This window comes from Vollenhovia emeryi, unplaced genomic scaffold, assembly GCF_000949405.1.
Source record: "Vollenhovia emeryi isolate VEMERY1.0 unplaced genomic scaffold, V.emery_V1.0 DF939168.1, whole genome shotgun sequence".
NCBI lineage: Eukaryota > Metazoa > Arthropoda > Insecta > Hymenoptera > Formicidae > Vollenhovia > Vollenhovia emeryi.
The window spans coordinates 766,834-777,835 of NW_011967198.1; the positions used below are offsets into that span (position 1 = coordinate 766,834).

Genomic DNA, 11,002 nt, shown 5'->3' on the forward strand with positions numbered 1-11,002 from the left:
GTTTGTTGAGACATGCTTCGTTAACTTAACACTTGCGAGTCAGCTAATAAGAAGAGGTTATCTATTGTACCATTATGCCCCACGGCCTAATGTCCCGTTATGCCCCCAAATGTACCTTTACACTAAATAAATACAAAATATCATTGATAATCAATATCTGTGCAGAAATACTTTACTAAAGTGACTAGAAAAGATTGTTTAATAGCGTAAAATTACTTATGGTAATAAAAAATAGAATTTTATCATTGTTACCTCATGCTGATCTATCAACGAAATTATAAGCGAGTCACGGAGAGTGCAGCGAACGCATTAAAAAATTTATAGCATTTTTCAGTTAAAAATAACATGATATTCATGATCAGTTAAAAATAACTGATAACAGCATGCGATAAGGATCATCTAATAGCAATAATTGCAAAATATTTCAATACATAACAGCACTTCTGTAAAAAGTTATAGATCATATCCCATTATGCCCCGCCGTTCCGTTATACCCCAGGTTCCCCTACATAGTTTTCAGAGTAAATTTTAGTAAACTAGTAAAATATATGGTAAAATTTCAAAAACTCATTAAGTTCTTCAAAGTGCCATGTTGTTCCACGATTACGTGGTTTTCAGAGTAAATTTTGAAGGAAAATTCTCTCCGTGTAGTAGGACATTTCGAGCATCTTATTATTACCGTTGTGAGATAATCGTGATGGTTAAAATCGATTATTCTATAAGAATCAAATTAAAAATTCATATAAGTCGTGTGTTTATGTAAATAATAATGCGAATTTTTTCTTTAATTAAAATTCGGCACAAATGTGATAAACACAAGTTTAAAGGAATAAAAGACTAAGAGCCGTGACAGGGTATTAGTGTCGAAATATTTCATACTTACAAATTTATTGCGAAAAATATTATCTCAGCCAGGGTTTTTTTTAATTATTTAAATCGATTCCAGTATGTAACACTAAAATGAAATAACACCTCGTCGTTACGTTAAATGATTTTCGTTATCGTTGTCGGAATGTCACTGCGACAATGCATTCTATGGTAAACCGAGAGTTTGCAAATCGATTACTTCCTCTTTATTGCGCCAGGTTGTCGCAATAGGAAAAACGTAAGCGCGAGATTTTATTGCACAGGAAACGTGGAAATACTTCACAACAGGCAGTGGGGCAATATATGCGACGACGAATGGGACGACGCCGAGGCCAATGTGGTTTGCAAGCAATTAGGTTTTAACGGTGCAATTAAAGCAACGACTTACAGCCACTTCGGCCAGGCCAGAAGTAAGACGAGATATTTATTGTCTTTTCATCCTAAGTCGCTGTCTTTCACGGTCGAGTCGCGAGATATTGCCGAGACGAGCGAGATCGTTTATAACAAGCCGTTCGTTTACTCCAATTTGCTGGCGGACGCGCGATATATTTTTAGCGTATCGCGTTAATTCGTATCTCTGAAAATCCGTAGCGATAACATCACAGATATTATATTTCCAGTTTTATTTTACACTTAATTTTATTTCGCTCGGCTATTTGTTCAGGCGTGTGCAGTATTATTTTATCGGCCGACGCGATTAATTAAAATACGTAGTGCAAGCGGCCGACTTTTTATTGTACACATGAAAAATGCATCGAAGGAAAATATTGGATGGATAACGTTTACTGCGATGGAGCCGAGGACGAACTCGCGAAATGTCGTTTCGACGGATGGGGCAACAACGACTGCGACAGCAACGAAGCTGCCGGCGTCATTTGCTGGCACGACGAGGAAACGAGAACGTCGCCGCCACGAATCCCGCAAGAGAAGGTCAGAATAAAGGACACGTATCTCCAAGGCACGGCTTTACGATTATCCGGAGGACGCGTACATTCCGAGGGCCGGGTGGAAATTAAATTGGGCAGCGCAGGTAGAGCAAAACATTTCTCCCGAGGATTGTAACGTAATTAGAAGGAACTGTAAAAATTAGACTTAACTACACAGTTGAAAAATTTTTGTTAAATTCAACAGATATCACATGTCCCAAACGGTCCACATAAATTTTTGTGTTAATTTAACATAATATGGATATGGATCACACTAACACTCTGTTAATATTTTAACACAAAATAAATGCAAATCTCAAAATGATTTGAAATAAATTTCGTGTAAAATTAACATATTTTTAATGACAAAATTAATTTTTTGTAATGTAATTTTTACATTTTACGGATGTAATAAGTTAAATAACGGTTCGAAATCACTCTCATTTATGTTATATAGAATAAAATCGACATTTTATTCTGCAAATTTGAACAGATAAATCTTGTTACCAATAATATAGAATATATGTATTGTGTAAGATTACAAAATAAGTACACATTGTGTTGTTTTAACATTCCTTTTTAGTTATTTTAATAATTTTACATTTGAGGTCAATTAACACAAAAGCAATATGTTAAATTAACACGTGAATGTGTTAAACATTTAACGCGAAAATTTTAACCGGCATTTTTTTGACAAGAAAACACAAATTTTCCAACTGTGTATAATTAGTCTATTAAATAATTGTAAGTTTGAGTAGGTACAGGATTTTTAACTTTGTCTGAAAATGCATTTTCAATGTCACGGATATTAATTAAGGTAATAATAACAATTTATATAAATCACACGTATGCGTTTCTTGTGAATTACAGCGTTTTGCCGCGCTGTTAAATTGTCGCCGTAAAAATGCACATATAAATCTGAGCCCTTGTTATTTAAATGATTTTAAACATCAGCGAGCAAACTGCGTTATGTCCGAACTCACTGGATACGCGAAATTCGCGCGGTTTCAGATTGGGGTGACATTTGCGGCGACAGTTGGTCCATGCTCGAGGCCGCCGTGGTTTGCCGTCAATTGGGCCTCGGTTATGCCTTCAGCGCGACGCACACTAATTTCTTTGGCAATGGGGAAACGATATCAATCAGCGGGGTACAGTGCACCGGGACCGAGGGGAATCTGGCAGAATGTTTGCACGACAAGGTTGTGGATTGCCCAGGTACGTCTGACATCTTCGATCGGACGTTTATGAAATATTGGCGCGTTACTGTATCGATTTAAAAGAAATGAAATAACAAAAAGAAATTTAAAAAGTAACAGAAACCCCTTCCACAATTGCTAGAACAATCTGTCAAGTCCGAATTATTCCGTAATCATCGGCGCTACGGCATTTCACCAGCGTATTCTAAAGATTAAGGTATCTGTGTAGAGAAAATATTCCATAAACGGAAAAGAAATAAGAAAAGTTCCGCGAAAGTTTTTTTTTATCAGACTTGCACGAGAAATCAGTTCGGACGTCAGAGGTCAGAAAAGAGAATAATTTATAAGCAGAGTAGATTTTCTGAGCTCAGTTTCTATATAAATCTGTAAAAATGTTGTCTCTTAGTTTTCAACTTCCACACAGCGAGATATATCGAGCGAGTCAGCATTGAGAATTACAGTGAAATCTCTAAAAGAAGAAATATCACGAGAAGGCATACGTTTGGAGCGAGCGCGGAGCTTTAGAGTTTGTCGCGCGAGCACAAAATAACCTTATCGACAATTTTAGGGACAACGAAGAGCGTGGCAGAGGTGGTGTGCCATCAGGAAATGGCCGATCTCGTGTTCGATCACCTCGAGCTGATGCGCACGGCGCACTTGGAGGACCGTCCGCTCGCCTGGCTCTACTGCGCGTCGGAAGAAAATTGTTTGGCTTCGCCGGCCTACCAGATGATACGCGACTCCGACACGAATCTGGAGTCGAGACGACTGTTGCGCTTCACCGCGAGAACCTTCAATGCAGGCACCGCGGATTTCCTACCGCCTGTGCCTAAATACCTATGGGAATGGCACGAGTGTCACCGGTGAGTCAACCGACAATAACGACGGGAGATCAAACGCCGATAGCGGATCGTTATCCGCTCTATTTCTTTCAATGTGTCGATACCCACCGGATATTTTCGGTACGCGAGTACCCGCCCGTTAACCGAATATCAGAAATCGATGAGTTATATAAAGAAGCTTCAAGTTTGCATTCACGTTAAATTATTCGGAACATGGCCATCGATTGTTGGCATCGAGAATCTCTGAGAAAAAAAATAACACCAGACTCCCGAAGTGAGTACAGTGCGACTTAAGATTGATAAGGATTAAATTTGTGAAAAATTCTGACAGGAGAGTCAAACATTTTAATTAGCCTGAAACGTTCAGCGAGGAATTCTATTTCGTGATAAGTGACTTCAATTGAACCTGCCGATTATTTAAAACGTTGGGATTAAATTTGGCAATTACTTTTGCAACGATTAGAGTAAATTTTAGACGCGAGAGAGAAACGTTAATTCTGAGGTAACCGTTTTCCGTTCGCAGACATTTTCACTCGATGGAAGTGTTCGCCATTTTCGATGTAATCGATTCGTACGGCAATAAAGTCGCCGAAGGCCACAAAGCGTCCTTCTGCCTCGAGGACAATCAATGTATGCCCGGCGTCCAACCCAGGTAAAAATCCTGATAACGCGTGATAACGAACGCAGGGTCCCTCTTTTCGCGCGTGCACACGCGACGTGCGTGTGTGTGTGTGTGTAGCTTTATCGTTACTCCTCCTCATACTCCCGATTAAATCCGCCTATTAGTCCAAGTTTCACACAAATTCTGAAATGTCGTTACCGTTTTAGATACAAATGCGTCCAGTACGGAGACCAAGGTATTTCCGTTAATTGCAGTGACATTTACTTGCACAGTCTCGACTGCCAGTGGGTGGATATTTCCGAACTCGAGCCAGGACATTATACTCTCAAGGTACAGTTGTAATAAAGCCATTTTCATAAATATCGAACGAGAGATCTCTCTGGGCGGATTGGCGTGTATCGTGCATTCCAACTCCGTGGAGGATACCGCGATGAAGATTTGCTTTCTTTTCGTCTTCAGGTCGCGGTGAATCCCGATTTCAAAATCGGCGAGATGTCGTACGAGAACAACGCGGCGATCTGCGGTATGCTTTACACGGAAACATCCGTAACTGTTCATAATTGCAAAATGGGACGTCCTTGACACGATGCGCACACGATTGCGGGGATTTTTCTGGCTGGGGACAATCTACGGGGTGAGAGATTTATATCGGCCGCGTTGGCGTTGACTGGACATGACGAACAAGAGGCGACACATTGCGACCTTGCGGTGTATAGATTCGCGAATGAATTTCACAGTTTAGAAACGGAACTTCAATCGGTACGCAAAATGCATCATGAGCATTAAACAATGGTAATCGTTAGAACGAATGGAAAAAAAGCGAGGGGTAAACCGCTGAGGGCATTGTGGTGTACAGATTTGCGGCATTACTGGGTATTACTAGGCATTTTTTGGGCATTATAAAAATAAAATAAGATAAAATAAGATAAAGTAATGTCCACTGGGCATTAGTGGACATTGGTGTACAAGATTTTGGTCAGCGGTTTCCCCCTCGGAAAAAAGTCGCTTTAAAACTGTTACACTAGAATTTAGATTGGTAGATCTGCATTTAGTTGCACGTTCATCGTACTCTTATATTCTTATAAATGTTTTTAACGAAATTATAATTTCAAAGAGAAATCGATATAAAAAATAAAGACAATTTTGAGATGCAGTCTCAACTTTAATTTCCGTTATTTCTAAACTGCTATAATCCCATGTTTGCCTAAAACGCAGAATCTAGAAGCGTATTTTATTTCATTTTGTTACTTAACTGTATATTTTAAAATTAATACATTCATAAGACTCCGATGCGAGATCGCAGATTCGAAGGAATAAATGAATAAGAGCCAAGACAGGTTGTTAAATGTCTAAATAATTTTCATGTTAGGGGAGACCGGGGCTCGTTGTCACAAGAGGCAGATTGGCATTGCGTTCCGTTTATTTATGGCGAAAAGAACAATACAAAAGTTATCGTAAAATATCTCTGTTATAACATAGATACTTTTCCCCAAGTTTTGTTTAAATCAAAATGTTAAATGTTACGATAGAAAAAGCGAAAAATCTAATTCACGAGGTGTCAAAAGTAAATTTTCAAGCATTGAAAATTTTTACATTAATGTCCTCCAATTTGAGAAGTAAATGACGTTACTATTAGTTAAAAGCAAAGTTTTAGCTACTGCACGATATATTATTTTCAATAACAACAATAATTTGTTATTATAAAATGACTGAGATCAATCACATGTAGAGATGGGATACGTTGGCAAGCTAAGCGTCACTTGCGTCACTTGCAGTTACTGTGCGCATGAGACGTGTGTAAATACTGTGAATTATTGAATGGCAGAAACAAAGAAATTGTAAGTAACCTTCTATCTTGCATACGCCTCTTTAAAATGTGTACGAATTAATACATGTAGTCAGTCGATTGTTATAACGGATATAACCATTTATCATTGATTTACTTCATCGAGAAGTACATATCTTTTATTTGTTCTATATTTCTATTACGTTTTTATTAATTTGACGTAGACTTGATAGCCAACTTACGCCACGACATATGTCAATTTACCCCACTTTTGGGTTAAGCTGACTACAATGAAGCGCGTTCGTATTTTGCTTACTACAAAGAAACTGTATAATATACAGAATTACTTTTGGCATGAAAATGTAGAGAAGGGTTCTATCATATTAGTACAGTTTACTCATGATAATTAGTCGTTTAAACAGCCAAATGCCAAAATTGTGAAAGCTATAATGCCAACGAGCCCCGGTCTCCCCTACCGTGTATTTTATATTATACGATGAATTAAATTGTCTTGCTCTACGGACGAAAGCCGTTAGAAAATATATTACGAATTATGCAGAGGATTTAAAAACCGCTTTCGAACCTGGACGTTTGATCGCTTTGATTTTGAATCTTTCATTCCACACTTTTATCACACCGTATATAGCTTTTTGGATTACTCCCCCCCCCCCCCAAACTCACAGACTCGATGCGATTACAATGACAGTCTTTTAAAAAAGGTATCTCTCGTGCCCACGAAATAACCAGTCTCCGCTCTCGGCTCTCTAAACCCTATCGTCTCCATTCACGCGACTTTTCGGATAATTACAGAGCACTGTGGTGCGACCCTAGCCGGGTAATTGCTAATGTGGCTTGGCTATACGTAGAGGTGTCTAGGCCTGTGCGCGCCTAGCGAGAAGCAACCGGCTGTGCAGATCGAAGCTGCCCGACGGCCAGCCACTTCCTCGGCTAGCATGCTGGCCGTGTACGGAATCACAAGTTTCGGAGTCTAGGACCGAATTTATAGACGTCCTCCGGCCACAGAACCGCTCTAGACTCGTCCGTAGCCGCGCGACTCTCGTCTCCGAAAATAGAGAAAAAAAAGGGGGGGGGAAAACTCCTAGAACAATAGGGGCGAAACGCTCGCGCGCTTGATAAAAGTCCGAGGCTGACATTCTTTCGAGGGTCCCGATAACACCCTCCCCGACAGATTGCCTAATCTCGCGTGCACGGCAACGTTAATTATGACCCCTAGGAAAATGACTATCGTATCGGGGATACAGGTTCGCCCTAGGCCGGGTCTAGGATAGAGGCGTGCTACGTCACGCTCGGATACTACGCTGGATATTACCACTGGCTACCTGCTACACGCTGGCAGGTGTTCCCACACAGATATTGTACGTCAGCTAGGACGACTACATATTCTCCCTTTCATATACACCGAGTGTCCCGATATTACTCGAACGTGGCTCATAAGTGATTTTCTCGAGGTATTCGTGAAATGGAACGAACAATTGAATTATAATAGAGAATATATTTTCCGTTCCAGTCTCTTACCGCGCCTTGATCTTAAATTTTCAATTCCCCGACTTTAAAAGCCCCTGAACTTTGAAGAATAAATCGAGCTCCTTTTATTTGTGGGATGACCCAGCATTAAGCTTCACGAAGACGAATGCTAATTGAAAAGCTTGCGAACTAGGGGCACTAGAGTAGAAAAAAAATGGCGGTGATTTTTCAGTTCTCGGTTGGAGACTCTTAAAATTTCCACGGCTAAAAGTTCCTTTCGCGGGTCTAACATTTTCTGATTCCGAGCGTGCACACAGAGGTATTACGAGATCATCGTAAAGTGAATAGTTTATATTTTGTTATGTCAAAATATATCACGATGAGATATAAAAGTTTTTCATGAAATATCCAGTTTTCTCACTTCGTATTTTAAACTTATACAGCTTCAAGATTTCTACGTGGCGTCTATCAAGCGACCGCTTGAGAAAGAAAAAAGGAAATACATTTAATATCTCATTGTCAGAGCTGACAGAAGGGTCCGGACGAGAAAGAATATCTTCCCTTCAAGAGATCTCTACCAATTTCTTTCGGAGAAAGTAGACTGTCACGAGGAATATAAAATAATTATAACAGCCGTCATAACATTCTCCCTGCGTTTTAGGCGAATTAAATCCGCGATCGCGAAGGCGCGACGTCGTAAAGCGAGCTCGCGGGAATTAAATTAACTTCGTCCTTACGCCGATTCTCGGTCTTCTCAACGAAAAAACAGCCTGGCAGGTCAGAGAGCGATTAAACCGTCGTTCCGACTCCAATGAAATTAACGCCAAACGCCATTTTTTTAATTATTTGCAAAGTTACGTGGAGCAAAATGACGTTTCGCAGTATCGATCTCGCGAGTGATAATGAAAACAACTACAATGTCTGAAGAAAAACAATAATGTAAAGAATGATTTAACGCCAGTAATTGATTAACCAATGTAGAAAATTGCTTGACGACCGACGGCTGGCAAATTCTAATTAAAGAATAAACACAATAATGATAATTGCATTTATAATTCTTGGAATGTAATGAATTTTTCGAGTATAAATTACGAGGCAAGGCTCAGTGGTGCGTTGACGAAATTCTATCAAATTTCTACTTGAATCTTTTTACGCAACGGCATTAAAAAAGGTCGACTGTCAATTACGTGTCCAACAGCAACGTGACCGATCATATAATTCGCTTAAAAAGAAACACGGGGACAGACAGGAGTACGGCTTCCGCGGAGAATATCGAACGTTACGCAGTGTCGCGGCGACTTTTACCTCGCACGTCGCGGAAAGAGAGAACGCGACGATCATCGCACCTCGGGGGCCACGATTGTTCGGGGAAGAATTTTTCGAAGCGACTAAACCGCGAATAATTTATCAAACGCCGAGGGAGCGAGTTTCAAGTGGCGAAACTTCCCGAGGGGGTGGCAACTCCTCAACAACGTCGTCCGAAGGGCAGCCAGTCGCGTGCACCTCGACGGAAATTATATTCGCGGAGTAGAATTTTTCCAAGCGACAAGATTATCCAAGAGGGACGATCGATATCGAAGTTAAGGCCTCTGAAGCTTTAAGCCCGTAAGCCAAGCGTAAAATAGGCCCTGACGTCCACCGGTAATCACAAAAATTGGAACAGCGAAGGTAAAGCGGGGTGCGCGTGTTTCGTACCGATTGTTAAACGACGAAGTGGCGCTTGTCACGCGACTTAATAAATGCCATCGAAATTAATGTTCGAGAGAGCGGACAGAACCTTCGTAAAGGATGCCCTTCGTGCTAAACGATTCTTTGCGACCTACATAAGGTCACCTAAAATCACAATTGTTAAGTGCTCGTTCCGGCTAATTACATAAGTAGCAGAAATACGTAATACGTAACGCAAATATATAAAATAATGCAAAATGACAGCGAAAAATGCATTTCTTGCATAATTAACTTAATCTTTTCCTTCTCGTTTTAATTTTACTGTAAATTAATAAGTAACAAACTAATGGAAATGTAAATTCTAGAAGCATTACAAATTAATTCAAAGCTATCGGTATAAAGTGGATAATCAAATTAGTTAGGGACTATATTTGACGTACGTTTCACTTGCTAAAGTTCGTACGCGCGTAAATTATTTATGTCTTGATGATAAATTAAACGATGGCGAATGATGTGCTCGTTAAGGCTTCGTTCTTGCTAAGCATCGTTCTGTTAACTTTGAGCACAAGCGAGCAAATACTATGCTCTGAAAACAGCACGTTACTAGAGACCGCGGGAGACGCCATTTTAACCGGTAAGCGATATTCAGCAATATCTCACTCAATTAGATTTAAACAATTTCTGTGCATAATTTATATTTACAGACAAATTCGTTCTCTCTGTATTGCTAATTTTATTAAATAGAATAAAATAAAAATTAGAATATCATCTCGAACAGTGGTGCAATATATGCATAAGTAATTTTTTTTCTTTTTCATTTGTAAATTAATTTTAATTATGCTATAAATCTAAATTGCATACATTTTTCACGCGTAAATAAAACATTTCTCTCTTTCTCCCTCTCTCACTTTGTCCCTTATACTTGTTCATTTTAATCAGTAAGGAGAATTGTAACAAAACTTTTATGCCTTCTTTTTCCGACTATGGACAATTGGACAACAATCATTGGCATTCAATCAGCCTTCGTGGACGCCAATTATGGACAATACTGCAACGTATCATCATTCAAGGGTCTCCAACAAATTTCAACGATACTACACGTAGTACGAACTTTGAATAAATATAACTACATGCCAGGTGTGAAATTGGGTAAGTGAAATAAGCAACTTTTGCGCGTGATCTGTTAATGAGCACCGCGCGACGGCAAGAGAAAAATAAATAAGAAAATGAAAATACCATAAAAATTTACAATCAGTCAAATATAGATTACATTTTGCAAAAAAATTCATTAATTCGATAACTTCAGTTTTCTGAAGAAATAAAGAAGTTCTTACGGGCGTACCTGTGAACCCGAGGGGAAAACCGCTGATCTAATGTCCAATGGGCATTCCTTTGTCTTATTATCTCATTTTATCTTATCTTATCTTTATATTGCCCCAGCAAGGCCTAATGCTCAAACTAATGCCCAAAAAATGCCTAGTATGCCCTCAGCAGTTTCCTTCTCGTTTGCACCATTGACTATTATTGAAAATACAACTGACCAGATATTCAATGATAAATAATTAATTAACTCAAATCAATATCATCACACGTAAAAAACGATATATACA

General features: G+C 39.3%; 2 protein-coding genes across 3 annotated transcripts in view; both read left to right on the forward strand.

The window, feature by feature from the left end:
* The window catches only part of LOC105564123 (lysyl oxidase homolog 3), a 7,458-nt gene extending 2,124 nt beyond the window's left edge, over positions 1–5,334 (forward strand). Inside the window, exons 2-8 of the mRNA XM_012016273.1 lie at positions 1,131–1,277; positions 1,628–1,897; positions 2,805–3,008; positions 3,558–3,852; positions 4,355–4,483; positions 4,660–4,783; positions 4,913–5,334. Coding sequence (XP_011871663.1) covers positions 1,131–1,277; positions 1,628–1,897; positions 2,805–3,008; positions 3,558–3,852; positions 4,355–4,483; positions 4,660–4,783; positions 4,913–5,035 — 1,292 coding nt within the window. The 3' untranslated portion in view covers positions 5,036–5,334. The remainder of the gene's footprint in view (positions 1–1,130; positions 1,278–1,627; positions 1,898–2,804; positions 3,009–3,557; positions 3,853–4,354; positions 4,484–4,659; positions 4,784–4,912) is intronic.
* Positions 5,335–8,973: 3,639 nt separating this feature from the next.
* LOC105564127 overlaps positions 8,974–11,002 on the forward strand; it is a 7,848-nt gene continuing 5,819 nt past the window's right edge. The window contains exons 1-2 of one of the 2 annotated variants that reach the window (XM_012016278.1): positions 8,974–10,026; positions 10,413–10,541. In XM_012016278.1, coding sequence (XP_011871668.1) covers positions 9,894–10,026; positions 10,413–10,541 — 262 coding nt within the window. In that variant the 5' untranslated portion in view covers positions 8,974–9,893. Of the gene's footprint in view, positions 10,027–10,412; positions 10,542–11,002 lie in introns of those variants that run through there. The other variant, XM_012016279.1, reaches the window with a different exon arrangement.